The sequence below is a fragment of the Phyllostomus discolor genome, chromosome 3, assembly GCF_004126475.2.
Source record: "Phyllostomus discolor isolate MPI-MPIP mPhyDis1 chromosome 3, mPhyDis1.pri.v3, whole genome shotgun sequence".
Classification (NCBI taxonomy): Eukaryota; Metazoa; Chordata; class Mammalia; order Chiroptera; family Phyllostomidae; genus Phyllostomus; species Phyllostomus discolor.
In genome coordinates this window covers 185066324-185084000 of record NC_040905.2, presented here as the reverse complement: position 1 = coordinate 185084000, position 17677 = coordinate 185066324, and the positions used below count along the sequence as shown (strand labels likewise).

The window sequence follows — 17677 nt, the reverse complement described above, 5'->3', positions numbered from 1 at the left end:
TTTTCTGATGCAGAGTCACACACTTGATTTTCACAACAGCTTAGATAAAAAGAACGAGGCGTTTACATTTCCTGCTCACACCTCTGCTGGAAGGAGACGAAGGAGGCTACAAACACCCATTACCCAGGATCACAGACGAAGGAGACACACTGGAGAGGAGCATGGACAACTAACACTTTAGGCATGGCCTCACTCCAGAAGTGGCTCTGATGACAGCACCCCAGGGCGTGAAGAAGTAAACACAAGTGCCACCCAAGTGAGCCATCTAAGATGCATTCCCACATCTTCCCTGATGGATGGCCCAGCTGCGGCACGAATGTCGTCCTCCATTTTCAGAGATGAATTCTCTCTCCCTTCGCTGCTCCTCACTCCCCAGCACTGAGCACCAAAACCTCAGCTGTTCCCAGAGCAGCCCCAAAGATCTGAGTGTTAGCCACATACCTATGTCTCTCCATGTCCCATCCCCAGTCCTCTTGGCCCCCCTGATGTCTCCATCTCCCCCTGGTAGGTAAGGTCTGTTGGCAGTCAGCACCCGATCCCATCTCCTGCATGTACATCTTCCTCTAACTACATCCTGGAGAGCTGAAACCTGTTTCCAAGACTCCCTTGCTGTTAGGGTTCTAGGTGCAAATTCAGCTCCTACATATGCACTCACAGAAGAATGCAGCAAGATGGAAACCAGCTTCTTGATCTTTTGGTGGTTTGTGCTGACAAGCGTGTGGGTGCAAATGTGGGTATTAAAAGCGTGGTGGCTGAACTCAGTGTCGTCACCAGCTCATGAATTCAAGCAGCTATGGGGCAGAAGTGGCCTCTCGACGCCTGGATGGCAACCCCAGCCGTGTCCTTGGACTGAGCACTTTGAGGGCAACCTCCCATTTCCACCCCCATGGCCCTGTAACAACTTTCCATTTTATTCACAAATTCAAATCCTTTCTTCTTAGGATATGTAGGTACAACTTGTTCTCTGTGATGAATTCTAATTCACCCCCTCAGAACTGTGGCTTCAGAACTGACCCCTACCCCTACACAGCCTGAGCCAGAGCAACTGGGCCAATTGCTTCCTCCCTGTTAAGGCAAGGCCCCCACCCTGTTACCACAGCCTCCACCCAACCCGCCTGTTTTGGCAACTCCACTGCCCTGGTGACCCGAGACCTCCTCTTCCAGCCCCACTGGGCTGTCTCCTCCACACCGTGTACTCCACTGGTGCTCCAAGACCGAAGAATGTACTTCCCAGTTCTCTTTATTAACCCGTATCTGCTAGATGTGGCCCAGGGTTCAGCCTGTGAGATCTTTTGGCTCCGGCTTCCCAGGCCCCGCCTCCCCCATCACCACACAGGAACCAACACGAGAACCGGCTGCCATTTACAGTCACGACACTGAAGGAGGGAGACGAAGTCCAACGTGGCAGTCGTGTGATGTTTCTGCTCAGGCACAACTGAGATGCCAGCTTGTGGCTTCACACCCACATCAGAGCAGGGCTTCTTTTTCCTCTTTTTAAAAATGAAAGGTAGAAATGAACGGAAGTGGTGGCTATGATGTGGCCGAGCTGCTCTGTCCGGAAAGCACACCTCTACGTCATTCTCCTCCGCTTTGACTGGTGGTCCAGCTGGGCTGGGGGCAGCGGGATGCACAGGGTGCCCAGTCTGTGCTCCTCCTCCCCGCCGGCTGCCAGAGACACCTTTCTTTTAGAGATTTTCAGCCTCATGGCTTTTGCTATCTCCATCATCCTGAGGAACAAACACATGAAACAAATGGAGAGTCTCCTCAGTGTCACTGCTCAGGGTGGGTTGGCAGGAGGGAACGGCACATGCCATGCTCCTGGCCACAAAGACAGAGTCCCCAAAGTGGCCACCAGGAGAGAGGCAGACAGGATCCCCCACAGAGCCATCGGACAATTTCATTTTAATGAGCTGCCATTGGAAAATACCCTTATAGGTGATTACAAATCAGGTTATCTGTCTGGATCCTATTAATAAACTTCGTTTACTCCCTCTAACCAGGACTGAATGCTTGCTAGAAGTCTGCTAGAGCAGGCTCCAGGTATCTTCTCTCTGACCTACAGCGTCCCTGCCTGCGACAGTGCCGTGTGGGGACCGCCCTCAGAGTAACCCCTGTGAGGGAGAGTCCAGACACATGCGTTTCACCGGCTCTCTGGAGCACCAGGGTCCTTGGGTGTCAGATGTCCCTAAATCACTGAGAAAGGCTAAAGGAACCAGTGTTTAGGATGCAGGGAAGTTCTGCCCCCTAACCGGTCTGAATCCCTACTAGCCTAGCAAGGCTACACAGGGCCCAAAGGGCCGCCTCTGCCGACTCTCCCAGTCCGCTCAGGGAGGCCCCCATGTGGCGTTCCTGCCCAACAGCAGCCCCACCGTCTGACAGCCCCTTCCCTCAGACCCCTCTGGGAGGGGTCTTTTTGCTAAGCTAAAACTGGGTTCGTAGGACCTCTACCCCTGGGTTCCCCCCCGGGTTCCACCCCCGAGGACCACAGAGAATCTCTCCCCGGAGGGAGGTACATGGAGACTGGGGTGTGCCTGGTCACACGGGCACAGGGTGCTACGGGAAGGCTCGGGTCTGACGCCCAGCTATTCCTCTTCTTGGTTGTGTGACCTTGGGAAAGTCAGTGACTTTTCTGAACTGTAAATCTTTAGTTGTTTTTCAGGGAAATCACTGAGATATTGGGTTGGCCAAAAAGTTCATTTGGTTTTCTTGCCAGTAGCACTTAGAGCCTGGTAGCCACAGCAGCACTGGCTCTAGTAGCACTTAGTTGTCTTTAATTTCATTCAAAACAATTTTGTTAGACTGCCTAGTGACAGTTGTCATATCAGTGTGCATTAAAAAAAAATCAAAATTGGTGAATTTTTGTGTAGCCATTTTAATACTGAAGATGGAAGAAAATATGCAACATTTTCAGCACATTATGCTTTGTCATTCCAAAAAAGGTAAAAACGCAACTGAAATGCAAAAAGAAAGATTTGTGCAGTGTACGGAGAAGGTGCCGGGACTGATCCAATGTGTCAAAACTGGTTTTCGAAGTTTTGTGCTGGAGAGTTCTCGCTGGACGATGCTCCAGTCAGGCTGCCCAGTTGACAGTGATCAAATTGAGACATTGAGAACAATCAACATTATCCCATACGGGAGATTGCCGACATACTCAAAATATCCAAGTCAATAAAGTGATTGGTGAAAATGAAAACTGTGTCTTTTACTTTACGGAAAAACCAGATGGACTTGCTGGCCAACCCAACAGTACGACGTGTTCCATCTGCGCCCGGCGCAGGGAACCGGCAGTCTGCGATGTCCAGCTGCTCATCCATCCAGTCACTCACCGACAGCTGTCCTCTGGCCCCAGGTCTTTCCCCTACTAAACGTCCCCAGTTCTCCTGATGGAGCCTCGTGCTTTCCAGCAGTACTAGAAATACAGCAAGGAGGCCTTTTGTTCTGTGGTGCTCACCTCTTCTCACTGAGCTTCAGGTCCCTCTGTAACACCGTCAGGTCGATCTGGAAGTCATTTATGTGCAAGGCGAGTATGATCACATACGCGATGATCTTCGCCTTCATAGAGCCGGAAATTAAGTTGCGTAAACTGCAAAACCAGTGGCAATAAAGACCCACAATTAAACTCTAAATGATTTCTTCAAAAGCAAAATAAAAACATCCAAACTTGTTCCTGTAGGGACTCAATGTCTTCCAGTCTTAGGGAGGGGAAAGGGAATTCAAGCGACTCCTTGTCCTTCGGGGCGCCAGAGCCATCACACGGGGGAAGTGAGCCAATCCCAGGGCTCCCTCCACGGGGGACGGCGAAGGCCGCACCCACTACCCCAGGCCCAGTGAGAGCCCACACTGGCCAGGACCCTCCAGTCCGCCCCACCTGCTCAGCAGGGATGCCGGGAGAGCGGTCACCCCACACTCAGATGCTGCTGATTTCTCCAAACACACTCAGAGCAGGAAACACATTCCGAGCAAATGGGAAGAAGACCCAGGTATTGCCCCCAGTATCACCACACACGCCTGCCTTTCCTGCAACCTGCCATTTCACAGAACACCAACTCTGTGGGGGCACGTCAGGAAGGGGTCCCCAAAAGGAGTCAGTCAAGTGAAGTGTCTTCACTGCTGGACATCCCAAGGGGAAGTGAACGTGTCCAGGGGGAAGAGAGCACGAACTGTGCCGTGTTTGCTGAAACTGACCCCAGGACCACTCCCAAGGGAAGTGCTCCCTTCAGCACAGCAGCTCTGGGCGCGGCATTCAGTCTACACTCCCGCTCCCCACCCTCCTCGCCCTCCCAGCCTGCTCTCTCCTTTACAGGCAGAAGCCCGAGAAATGGCGCCCCTCACCTGCCATTGTTGTAGGTCAAGCAGGTGAAGTGCTTCAGCAGTTTGGTGTTGATGATGTGTGGGACTCCAGGCCCCAGGGCACCTACAACACAAAGTTGCGTTTGGTCACCTTCTGTCAAAGCCCTTGGGCCGCGTGTCACCCATGAGCTGGGAGAAGAGGCCAGCATTTGGGCCGGTGTTCTGAACAAAACCACGTGGTAGGAGAAGCAGGGGCCCACGGAACAAGATGGCCCCCTTTAAATGAAAGTATGCTCATTTCAAATGAAACTGCCTGGGAGACATTTATGATGAGACGACAAGAAAGAAAAATAAGACTCCGATGAGGGCGAAAGACACAGAATTCATAAGATGTTAGAAAAGCAAAACAGAATGTGGAGAGAGCCCAGGGAGAGGGAAAGCAGGGGCGATCAGGATATGAAAATAAGAATTAAGCAAGTATTGAAAAGCATACAGACTCTCAGGTGCCCAATCACGGTACAAAACCATTACCCCTTGCGGCTGAAACCCCAGGGCTCTCCCGCTGGCTTTCCGACTCTGGACGGGCGGGTGTGGCAGCCATGCCCTGGCAGTAGGCGGCCCTGGGGTGACCAGCAGAAACTGGCTGTCTCCTCGCCCAGTCAGAGACCAGCTAACACAACGCACACCAGTCAGGAGCCTTCATGAACAAGGCCAACCTTTCTCCCTCTGTGACTGATATTTGTCTCACAGTCCCTTCCAGTTTTCATTTGGTTTGGATACTGTACATTGCCCAATGCAGAACGGAAGTGAATGTTAACTCTGCACAACCACATGATCCCGCCTGTCCCTGGCTGCAAATGAGGAAAGAGCCTGGCGAGTCCTCCCACCACGTCGGTGGTACCAATGGGAACCTCACTGTTACATGGTTTAAATCAAGACCTGAGCGCACATACTCATTTTCTTCTCTCATTACAGCTAAGAATTACAGGCAAATAATGGTCTGGACATAACTTGAATCAAATGTCTATCATGAACTTACTTTTCCGCTTAATCACTTTCTGTGCTCGGAATTTGATGAGCGTGTCCAGAAACCATATGCATCGGGCCTGGTGGTCTCGGCTCTCCTCATTTGATGGCAGAGACTTCAACGCTTCTATGACAAAGGAGCAGTGGCTAGAACAAGGGTGGGAAAGGGAAGAATGCATCAAGTAAGACCACTTCGTCAGGAGCCATTCGCCCTGGCACAGTTAGAACAGCAGCACCCCTCACACCTCACACAAACTTGATGGCTGAGGAAGAGCCACCCGCTAATGCGCCTAACAGAAGGAGCATGGTTTACTGCAGGGGCGGTGAGGGGCTAGCACAGCAAATATTTTAGGCTTCATGGGCCACATGGGCTCTGCTGCAACTGCTCAAATCTGCCTTTGTAGTGCAAAAGCAGCTATCGACAATGCAAAAAATGAATGACTGTGGCCGTGTTCAGATAAAACTTCCTCCACAGGCACCAGGCCAGACTGAGCACGTGGGCCAGGGGTTCTGTCAAATCCAGATGCAGTGGTCTGAGCACAGGCTCTCAAGTCAGGCTGCCTGGGACTGAACTCCCTCTCTGCCAGCTGGTGGCTTCGGGAATTTCTGAACAACCTGTATGTCACCTTTACCCATAATGTGAGGCCAATAATAATACCCTCCTCCTCTTAGGGACTTTTTTGGGGGAAGGGATTAAAAAGGACAATACAAGTGAAGTGCTTAGGCTGGGCACCTAAGAGCTCCACCAACATTAGCTCTTGTGTCTAACACACTTTCTACCACTGTCAGGCGCCTGGACTCGAGCAGATAAAAAGGCTCTTTGAGATCATCTGCAGCTGCCTCACTTTGCAGACAGAAGAACTGAGCCTCAGGTCAGGGAAGATCACACAGTGTATTTGCAGAGTTCTAAAACTCAGTCCTCCAGGCTCCCAGCCCAGAGCTCATCCCTGCACCCCAGGCCACAGTCACATTAAGACAAGTTAAGAAATACTAATGAGCTTGTTTTTGGGAAATGGATCTTTGGAGGAAAAAAGTATTTCCCAAGGCTTTGGATTTCACTGACCAGTAAAATTCCCAAAGAAAAATCAGGAAATTAACCTGTAGTTGACAATTTTTTTACTTTTTCAATATAAAATTATTATTTTTTAACTCAAAAGCAAAAGAATACCACCATCACTGTAAAAAAAAAAAAAAGCTGTTTTAGTGGCCAAAAAAGGTTGGAGGGGGGGGTGGCCATGGCCAGTGTGGCTCAGTTGGTTGGAGTGTTCTCCTGTCCACCAAAAGGTTGGGGGTTCAACTCCCAGTTAGGGCACATACCTAGGCTGTTGCAGGTTCAATCCCCAGTCAGGGCGCATACGAGAGACAACAGATCAATGTTTCTCACATTGGTGTTTCTCTCTCTCCCTCCCCCCCTTTTCTCTCTAAAATCAATAAATACACAAAAAGACAGGGAGGGCACCCCTGCCCAGGTGGCTCAGTTGGTTGGAACACGGTCCCATACACCACAAAGGTTGCAGGTTCCATCCCCGGTCAGGGCATGTATATGAAGCAATGATCAATGTTTTTCTCCCACATCGGTTTCTTTCTCTCTCTAAAATCAATAAACATATCCTTGGGTGAGGATTAAAAATAATATTTTAAAAGGAGGGGAATAATAAATGAGCTATTTAAAATATACAATATTCAATGTTTAAAAAGAAAAGCTCCTCAGCACATCATCACAGATAAATCAAATATTCAGCTGGCCCCTCCTTTCAGGCTGGCACTTGGGCCCCACGGCGACAGTCAGCAGCAAGCATGACACCGGGGGGCACAGCCCATCTCTAGTTCCCAGCCCACTGCAAGGCCTCACCACCATCCGCCCAGCCGCAGGGGCCATGCACTCAGAGGCCAACTCTGCCCCTTGAATGCCACCCACAGCTTTGGGACATCAGGTCTAGAAGCCCAGACATTTATGAAAACACTAGCTGGTTCATGTTCAAGTGCTGGACAGGGATCCTCAGTGGCTGACCCCCAAAAGTCTGCTTCGCATCTGATAACTGCCGCGTCCCAGCATTACTCCCTCCGACACGCCATCCACCCAAGTGGGTACCTGTTCTCCTCAGCCATCTTCAGTATTTCTTCTGACGTGACATTCCTGAAGGCTTCCGATGGGCTCTGAAGAGCCTCATACTCCGCAGGGGAAAGAACTAGATATTGGTTAAGAACACAATCCAACCAAAACGGAAACATCTAACTAGCTAGATCAGCAATTTTCAACCAGTGTGCCACAGAAATTTTTAAAGCATGCAACACCTAACTATTTAGTCAGGGACACTGACTCCTTTCCCTCCTTTCCTTTACACGTCAAATTTAAAAATAACAGCCAACACAACAATAGCTATCTGGTGTAAACGGTCTGTCTGGAACCACAAATGTAAGTCATATAATACAGTTGCATCTTATGGGTCACATGGCATAAGGCTGCGTCTGATTGTTTTTTTTTCCCTTTAATCTTTATTGTATTTTTTTCCATTACCATTTATCATTGGTTAATTCTTAGTACCAGAACTCCTATATACAAGAGTAGGCACCTGATTTTTTTTAAAAGTCACTTTAGAGCAAAAAGGGTAGGTAATTACTATTATTTATCAATAAAATTATACCTATTTTTTGTCAGGTCAGCAAAACATATGTATTTGGTGTGCTGCAGAATTGTAGTAATTAGCTTACACGTGCCATAAGATGAAAGAAGACCGAAAACTGCTGAGTCAGATCGCGTCCCAGTGGCCTCATGTCAGAGACGGGAATGCTGAGGCTGACAGGGGACGGTCACACAGCACTCAGTGACTCGGCTCTCCAGACTCCCAGCCCGGACCCTGCTCCCTACCCAGGATTTTCTGCAGTCTCTTTATCACAAAGCCACCACAGGCATTTTCCATCTCATCAGACCCCCGAGTAGGGACATTTTACATTCCAAACCCTCCTTTTACAAAATCAGTCTGTACTAGACGTCAGGCATTGGTTACATTTGGACTCTTCACGGAGAGCGACCCCCACAGGGCTGAGCTGTGGACATATGGCATTTTGCTGAGGAATGGGTTTGAATCCCAGGTGCTAAGACGCTGATGCTGGAGCAGGTCCCTCAGCTGGTGAGGGAGCCCAGCTGCCTCCCCAGCAACAGCACTGGGCAACTGCAAAGGTCAGGACGTAGCTTCTGTGAGTGTCCCGGGACCACCGACTCCCAGAGAGCCTGGCTGTGCCACTCGTGTGCACACACCCCAACTTGTGAATAAAGTAGCATTTCTACTGCAAGGAGGATACGGTCTTCAAATTTATACACGTCTTCAGGCTTGGCTGCATCAGCGTGACAGGGAGGGAGGTAGAGGGAGTCATCTTGCAAGTTATCGCGCATGGCGTCATCGACCAGGGCTTCACAAGAAAGGAAGAATCAGTGTGGGTATCACCCCATTTGGCTTCAGGCTCCTCCACACTCTTTGCAACCTGTGCACTCAACGTTGTAACCAGCCCGGAAACCCCTAGTCTGAACGTTCCCACCAGTGAGGCCCACAGTCCCCATCAGGCTGATGGATGGCTCCAGCACTGCAGTGTCCACTCAGGACGCAAACCTAACTGGGCCCAAGAGAAGGCACATCCAGCGTGGGCTCCCTTCAAGTAACTTGCAGTCTAGTTGGGAGTGAGGTTTGCTAATAAATATTTACAATGCAATACAAGAGAAACTAAAAGTGAGGGGTATTCAAAATAGCCTTTAGTGGCTTAATTTCCAGAAAATTTCTCCACATACTGTGAGTGAAAAGAAACCAAATTATAAAACTGTAACTACCACACAGAAATAACCATGTAAGAATTAAGTATGCATGTAGACAAAGAGAGGAAAACAGGAAAATTATAATGGTTTGGCAGAATGATGAGAAAATGGGTGAATTATTTTTCTTTTTAAATGTCCTTTAATAGTTAAGAATGAACTGAACAAAAAAAATTCAAAAATTTACTTGGTAAAGTATGTTTCTGAATGAACAGAGACATACTTCTGTACTCCTAGATACTGTACTTCCGTACTCCAAGAGAAAATATGACATTATAAAAATGTTGATTCTCCTCATAGTAATCCTGATTATATTTGGAGGGAACCTGACAACAGTATTTTCCAGGTCACCCAGAAGAGTGAGCATGTTACAGTAGCCGAGACCTTGTGAAAAACAGGGAGGTGGGAGGGGGACGAAGCTACCCCGTGGGACAGGGAATGGGGGGATCATCATCAAAAGCCTGCCGGAGCGACGGGACAAAACACAACTAAGAACGGGGTAAAATGATGAATCTGACTTTCTAGATTACCTTTTACAAAGGAAAAGATGGAGTTCTGAAAAACATAAAATCATGTCTGTACCACATGCCAAAAGAATTCTTCATTACGATTTATATGTAAAAATAAAATTGTAAAAGTACTGAATGAAAATACAGGAAAATATCTGTAATATCATAGAGCATGAAAAGATTTTCTAAAAATTACTAAAATCCCATTTTAATGGGAAAAAAACTGCTTGTATAAACTTTCTCTTGTTCTTATAATGCATCTGAACAATACATACATTTTAAAATAGTAAAATTCAGTCCTCTAGCTTCTCAGGAATTTAGGAGCAGAAAAAGATGTACTGTCCCCCAAAGAGACACACCACCACAGAGGCTCAGTGCCTCCTCGTCCCACCAGCCCTGTGGACCAAAACCTCCCCGTGCATCAGAGATCGGGAGCCTTTTCTCTCCTCCGTGCCCTGCAGGCTGCAACCCTGGCACCAAGGACACAGCGCGCACATACCCTTCCCCTGCCTGTCTCCTCCACCTGACTGTGAGCTCACTGAGGGCAGGCCGTGTCAGACGTGTCCTGCTGCTTCCGCAATCTGTTCCTGCAAAGACCCTCAGCAAGGGGCGGGAAGAAATCCAGCCCTAACTTTGATCATTTCCATCTACGCGGCCAGAAAAAGACCTCAAGAGAAGAGAAGGCTGTGTCTGTGCACAGATTCCTACCCCAAGTTCCAGCTGCTTACCGGTCACACCCTTTGTATCAATAATGCTCTCTGCGGCTTTAGCTACCGCATGACTCAAAGATTCATTGCCCACTCTGTTCATTCTCCTGGAGTTCAGAGCCCGCTTCTGTTTGGTGGTACCGAAGGCTTCGATGCAGGAGTCCATCTGTGCAAGGGACAAATTTGGTTACGGGGGCAGGCTGGGCACCGCTACTCCTAGCTGGGTGACTATGGGGAAACTGTCACCTCTCTCAGCCATCATGACCTCACCTATCAATTAGGTTGAATGATAGTTATCTACCTCACAGGCTTGTAAGGATCAAATGATATGAACAGACCTGAAGAACCTGCTTTGTAAACAGTAATGGACCATTTACAAATCAACAGCACCTCCATCTGTAAAATGTAAAGACTTGACTATAATTGGGGTTGGTAAACCTTTGGCACACAGTTTAACATCTTCCAATCCTACGCCCATAACAGACACTGCCGAAAGAGTCCTCACTCTTCCCCTCTGAGTTGGAAGACAGCCTCCCGCTCCTTCTCAACACATTGCTCCAGGCCGCACTGAAGCAATCAATTTGCCAGCATGAGGTGAGATGAGCTTTGTAAGAGCATTCTACTTGGAAAAATCCTCAAGTTTGCTTTGTTTTAATATGACAGTTTCCAGGCTACAACCAATATTCTCTGAAACTTGGATTAAGCCTTAAAAACAAGTGCACGCTACACCTCTACCAGCCCCAAGAACCAGTTCACAACACTGGCCCAGAGCTGTGTAGGGCTGCCCCAGACAGGCGAACTGCTCTCTGTGAGGCACATGCGGCTCCCGCAGGCAGAAAACCATCTAGACAACCCTGGGATGAACGAGCTGGGAGCAGCCGGGGAGCCATGTGTTCGACCAGCTCATTTTATTGATGGAGAGGCCCTCGCCCGGGGCCTAGAAGGAGCTTGCTTAAGGTCCCACATCTTGGTTCCATCCCACTTACCTTATCTCTGAAAGTTCTGCTCTGATTCTCTGAAGTCAATTCATTCTCAATTGATTCATCTATCAAAAACACAAAACAAATAAAAACGGGGGAAAAAAGCAAACTGTTGTAAGTCCTACAGAGAGTACTAGTGTTTGGTATTTATTTATTTAAGAGTTAATCTAAGCAAAACAGATTTTTTTACTCCAGGACGTCCTAGAGCTTAACAAGAGTATATACTGGACATTTAGTATGTAGCTTTAATACACACTTAGACAATTTGGAGAATTAAGGAGTCAAATAGAGCGGCCAACTGATCCAACCTCTTCCTTTTCCCTGTAAGGACAAATGAGGCCTCCAGATGAAATGACGTGCCCCAGGTCAATGTGATGGATATAATAAAGCAATATTTACAAACTTACTTATAAAAAAATGTGTTTAATCAACAAATTAATGAATAATTTTCTTTGCTTCCTTGAAAGTTAGAAGAGAATTTGGAGGACAATTTAACTGTAGTTACATTTGTTCGCAAAGCCAAGAATTCTTAACCTACAGACTGTGGTCCCCTAGGAAATTCACTGATGGGCTTTGGGACTCAAGAGCCCTTTAAAATTATATGCTAAACCTCATATATGTTTTGGTATATTATGTTATGTTTCCAGAAAGTAGGTCCAAGTCCTTACCAGATTCTCAAAAAGGTGGGACTGCTGCTTGGAGAGAATCAAGTCAGAACTAATGCCTTGAAGCTATCAGGCATATACCCCATGATCCTAACACCCTTCCCCACCAAGGTTCTCAGTATTTAAGATTTAGGGAACAGGACCCCCTGAAGTCTGACCCTGTTATCTGTCATTTTGGGAGCTCCCACTCTGGCCCTGAGCATCCTGAAATGCCAGAGCAGAGAAGCGATGCAACTTCTCCCACTGGATTAGGGAAAAATGGATCTTCTCCAAATTAGAAAGTGTAGGGACTTTTCAACATGAAAATTGCTGTCTAACATGTAAGCAGCTTCCAGCACCTACCAGAGATTCTAAAGTGTCTATCCCAGTAGAACAGTTAAGAATTAAAAAAAAGCCCTCAGGTGAAATGAGTGTCAGATATGCCCTCCAATATTCTGCTCTGATCACTGCTCAGCACACTTGAACCAAGGCTAGCTCCTCATCTCAAACCTGTAAACACTGTGGGAACAGGGTCTGTCTCTGTTCTGCTGCACCCACGACTCCTAACTTGTGCCTGGAGCACAGAGAGTCATCAATAAATATGTGCTGAGTAAAAACTCTTAAAACTTGTTCAAATGAAAAAAAAAAAAAAAAAGAGTCCTGACCAGTGTGGTTCAGTTGGTTGCGCATCATCCCACAAAGCAAAAGGTTACCAGTTTGATTCCCGGTCAGGGCACGTGCCTGGGTTGTGGGGTCAGTCCCCAGTCAGGGCACATGTGAGAGGCAACCAATCAATCTTTCTCTCCCTTTCTCCCTCCCTTCCCTTTTCTCTAAAAGTAAATAAATAAAGGCTTTTAAAAAGAAAAAGAAAAAATACTGACAGAAGGCCCTCTTTTAAAACTAACTACAAAATGTGTTTACAAATCAGAAACGCAAACCGACTCACCCAGCAAACCTGAAGCACGCGGCATGTCCGGGAGCCTCGACGGGACCTACCTGGAAACAGTGGCTGCATGTTGAACAGTTCGGCATCGTACACCTCCATTTGGCCAGAGGCCTTGTTCAAAATTCCCACAAAGTGCCTGAATGAAGAAGAAATAATACTAGTGACAATGGGTTATTCAAATGGTCTTGTTTATACAACTTCTCAGCTTAGAGGTTCTCAAATGTTCTTTCTGCCCCAGTGCACCTGAGGAATGCACCACCTGCTGGGGAGAAACAATAATCCCCCCAGCAGCAATTCTGAGCGTGGGGAGGAAAAAGCAGGAATGGAGAGAGGGGAGGGTACAGGATGTGGTTCTGAAAAATAAAGCTGCAGGTGATTCTGGCAGCTGATCACATTTGGGCTCACTGCTGCAGTGGAAAAACCCTTTCGGGATGTAAGAATGAAGAATTACACTGGAATTTACTGCACACGTAGATTTTACGGAGGCAAAGACAAGGAAGCCTTGGTAAATATGGGGAGAAGACCAGTGTGAACTAGAACCCTGATGCAGCATTAATAGTTTTAAGCATATACTCATTAATCTGACTTGCACCCGGGCGGTCCTGCAGGGCTCTGAAAAAGCCTTGTGGGTCACTGTTGTTGGATACCATCATGGAGACACCGTGTGCACTAAGCCAGCCCCCCACAGTTACAGACTGTTTAGCCCAGGCAGTCTTCAGTGTAAGGAGGGTGGGGGGCGGCAGGGACGCAGCAGGAACAGACCCAGGATTAGTGAAGGGCAAGGTTGCCCAATGTCAGCCAATCAGCAGCGGAGCTGGATAAAAACCCCAGAGCCTTTGACGCTACCAAATCCTCTTCTTACAGTTAGTCCTAAAGCAAACTTCTGGCAAGCTTTGGAATACTAATCATACATTCCATATTAGTTAAGACAGTTGCCTTTTGGAAACAAGATTATAAATAAGTCCTGGGGAAGTAATGTACAGTATGATGATTATAGTTAATACTGTATTGTATGTTTAAAAGTTGCTAAGAGAGTAAACCTTAAAAGTTCTCATCACAAGAAAACAACGTGTAACTGTGTGGTGATGGATATTAACCAGACTTATTTTGGTGACCATTTCACTATATATATATATATATATACCTGATCATTATGCTGTACTCCTGAAACTAATATGATGTTATATATCAATTATATCTTAGTATTTTTATTTCTTTTTAAGATTTTATGTATTTATTTTTAGAGAGAGGGGCAAGAAAAAAGAGGAGAGAAACATCGACGCACAAAACATTGGTCAGTTGCCACTCGCACACCCCCAACTGGGGACCTGGCCCGCAACCCAGGCACGTGCCCTGACTGGGAATGAAACCCAGCGACCTTTCAATTCTCAGGCTGGCACTCAATCCACTAAGCCACACCAGCCAAGGGATATATCTTAATTTTTTTTAAAACTTAAGGAATACTACAAATAAATGAGGCTTTTAGGAAATTCAACAAATGTAAGCCAACTTTCTTTTCAAGAATGTCTATATGCTGGTGTGAAGCCCCCTGGGTCTGGGAACACAGGGACTTGGTAATAAACCTCTCTAGGTCACCCCCACTGCCCCTGAAGACTGAGAACAGCAGTGCCAGGGCCGCCACCACTCCCTCCCCTTCCAGCTGCCCCTTCCCCTGACCCTACCTGCACAGAGTATTGCATTTGAGGGCTCCAGTCCCAAAATTGTTTCCCACGTAGGAAAGTCTGTCTGTTTCAGCTGCCTAAAATGTGGAGAAAAGCTCCATTACAACCAATGTTGAAAGATATTAAGCATGTTATCTCCCTTTTCCACATCTGCAAAAACCTTTAGAATCCAAACCACACTGGATTAGAGCTAGAGAGCCTCTCAGAGACAATCTAGCCCCACTAAGTGAATCTGGGGGGTTCATCGGGGAAAGACAAGAGGACTTTAGAAAGGGAAGCCCCAAACAGTGCTGGCTTCTAGTTTGTGTGAGAAAGTTCTTGGGGAAGCTGCACCACCGGGCTTGGGAGAGAGGCCCTGGGCTCCCCACACTCACAGACATGCAATAGAATGATCCTGCAGGCCACCTCCTGGGTCCGAAATCCAAGCCCTTCTTAAACTTCTTTGCCTACCTCTCCTATGACTGCTCCTAACACACTCTTAGGACCACGGAAATGGCTGCTTCCCTCCTCAACTCCAGCCCAGCTTTCCTGCTTCCCTGGGTGTGTCCCTGCTATCCTCTTCACTTGGAACACTAAGCCTCAGCTGTCAAACCCTCCTCCATCCTTCAAAACTCAGCTCCATGTGCCCTCCGCAGGAAGACATTCTGGCAAGCAGAGACTTAGACTCTGCCTTGTACTCTCCCTCCCTCGGGCCCTAAGCTTTGTCTATTTGTGTGAGTGTCCTTCACATCTAGTTCTTTCCTCTCTGTAGAGTTCTTTGTACCATATATGAAATGTTTCTGTAAGTTTGAGACTGGGTAAAATTGCAAAGAAGTCTCTAGAGCAGTGGTTCTCACCCAGGGATATCCCCCTTCCAGGGACATCTGAGAATGTCTGACATTCTGATTGTCACAACTAGGAGGTGGTAAATAGTGGATAGAGGCCAGGGAAGCTGCTAACCATCCTGTGATGCACAGGGCTGCCCCCCACAACAAAGACTTATCTGGGTCAAAATGTCAATAGCGTCAAGGTTGAGAAACCTCACTCTAGAGTACAAGCTCCCACACAGTGGGGCCAGGTCTGATTTGGCTGTTTCTCTAGCAGCGCACACCACAGGGCCACAGCAGGTGCTCAATAAATGCTTGTTGAATGAACTAATGAATGAAAGGCCATCACTTCACCAAAAGTATGAAACTGAATGGAGCCTGTCCCCACATCCCGACCTGCTGGGGCTCAGAATTGTTCTTCAAAGACTCATTTGCTATCTCCCCCTTTCTCCTCTCACTCCTTCCCACATCCACCACACCCAAGGGGTCTACTGAGGCCTGCAGAGTGCAGGTAATTGGCCACCGCAGCACTTACCAGGATCCGGTGACTCCTCTTCCTGGGATTTGTGGAATCGTTGCTCTTGTACAAGGTAAAGCGCAGGTTACCTGGATTCTGCAGCTTCCCATTGGAGAACTGAACTGTAAGATCACAGGCCAGGAATGAGATGAGATCAGAAAGAATGACAATGAATGGTGAGGTGGAAGTGGACTGTCAACGGGAAGGAGTGATTGAAGGAATGAGGATGGCAAGGAAGTTCAAGTCCCCGACCGGAAGGCGGACTGAAGGAGATCCTGGCCCACTTGGGAAGAGGGGATGGGGAGGTAAAGGGAGTCCTGGGAAGGGGCCGCGACAGGAGGGAATAACTAAGGGAATGGGACCAACTGAGGAGGCATCGTTCAGACCTAAAGAAACAGAGGGTCTAAGACCTGGTGAGTGAGGGTATGAGAAAATCCTGGGTAAAACCTTTGGGGAGGGGGCGACTGGGATGTCCTCATCCAGGCGGGAGGTAGTAAAATAGAGATGGTGTAAGGACACAGGGAGGAGTCTCTAGCCGAGTCCCAAGCAGTGGTGGACACTAAATTGAAGGAAGGGGGGAAGGGGGTGAGGAGTCTCGGCCCGGCTAGGAAAGGGGCCCGGCTGGGGGCGGGAGGGGGGTAAAGCTACCGAGACGGAAGGGGTAGTTATGGGGAACTCCGCTTCGGCTCCGCAGTCATTACCTAGTACAGCCCTCTGGCTCTCGTCGGGCTCCCCACAGTACAGCCACTTTGCACTCGGCAACACCTCCACAGCCATTTCGCCTCTGTAGTAGCCAAGCCTAGATGTTAATACTGTCTCAGCACTAGTACAGTGGTCCACACGCGGAGACGGCGCAGCGGCCCGGAAGAGGCGTGGCCTCGTCAGGCACCGCCCTGCGCTAGCAGGCGTGGTTCCGCTCCCACAAAACACCGCCTCCTCCGCGCTCTAGCTTTGAACTCCGAAGGGACCTCCCCGCTCACCCTGCCCCGCCCACCATCCGCCCCGCCCCCTGTGAACAGGCGTGGTCTCCCCGCATTGCAACGCCCCATCCTAGGCCTGCCACTCCGAGGCGCCTCACCTGGTTGGCCCAGCACTCCTCCTGTGCCTATAAGGATTTTGTGGGACAAGGGTCTGAAGTTCCTACAAGTTTGCGGTTTCTGCCTAACAGTCATTGGGGTTTCTTCGTGCTCAGCATGGTCTAGAAACAGTATGATCTGTATCTCCTACGATGACAAGTATATCTTACCAAGACCTGAAAGGCCAGGTTTAAATTTCGAATTTTCTGGCAGGCACCCCTTGAGTCCCAACCAAATGTGGCAGCCGGCAGACAGCAGTTGCTCTCAATAGAGTCTCCATGCGCACCCGTGAACATCCAATCCTTAGGTCGAAGCTTCGTCCACAGCTCTTAGCCACGATCATTCCTCGGACCTAGACGTACATCTGTGGCCCCATCAACCCTGGGAGGATGGACGGGGGCGGGGGAGGGGCCACTTAGCAAGCTCCAGGCTCAAGTATGTTTGGGCAGAGGGGCTTCTCCGGTGGGCTAGAAGCGGGGGGGGGGGGGGGGGGGCAATGTCATTGGCGTGTCCCATTGCCCTTGCAGATTCAAACCTACCTCCACAAGGGGAGTCATCAAAGCTGGAGAAGAGCCCAAAGCAGGATCTCTATGGAGGGATGCAGTACCCTGTCAAAGAGGTGGTACCGTTGAACAACAAGAAAGCGGGTTGACTCCGTACTCCAAATCTCCTTTAAGTCTCATCCCTTT

General features: G+C 48.4%; 1 protein-coding gene across 1 annotated transcript; it reads right to left on the bottom strand.

The window, feature by feature from the left end:
- Nucleotides 1-1222: 1222 nt before the first annotated feature.
- POLR1E (RNA polymerase I subunit E) lies at nt 1223-16785 on the bottom strand. The gene is made up of 12 exons (XM_028513957.2): nt 16614-16785; nt 15931-16034; nt 14590-14666; nt 12958-13043; nt 11324-11382; nt 10359-10503; nt 8620-8727; nt 7409-7505; nt 5330-5463; nt 4333-4414; nt 3452-3583; nt 1223-1727 (listed from the first exon to the last, which is right to left on the bottom strand). Exons 1-12 carry the CDS (start codon nt 16687-16689, stop codon nt 1571-1573), a joined length of 1257 nt encoding a protein of 418 aa, XP_028369758.1. The 5' UTR covers nt 16690-16785; the 3' UTR covers nt 1223-1570.
- Between the last annotated feature and the right edge of the window lie 892 nt (nt 16786-17677).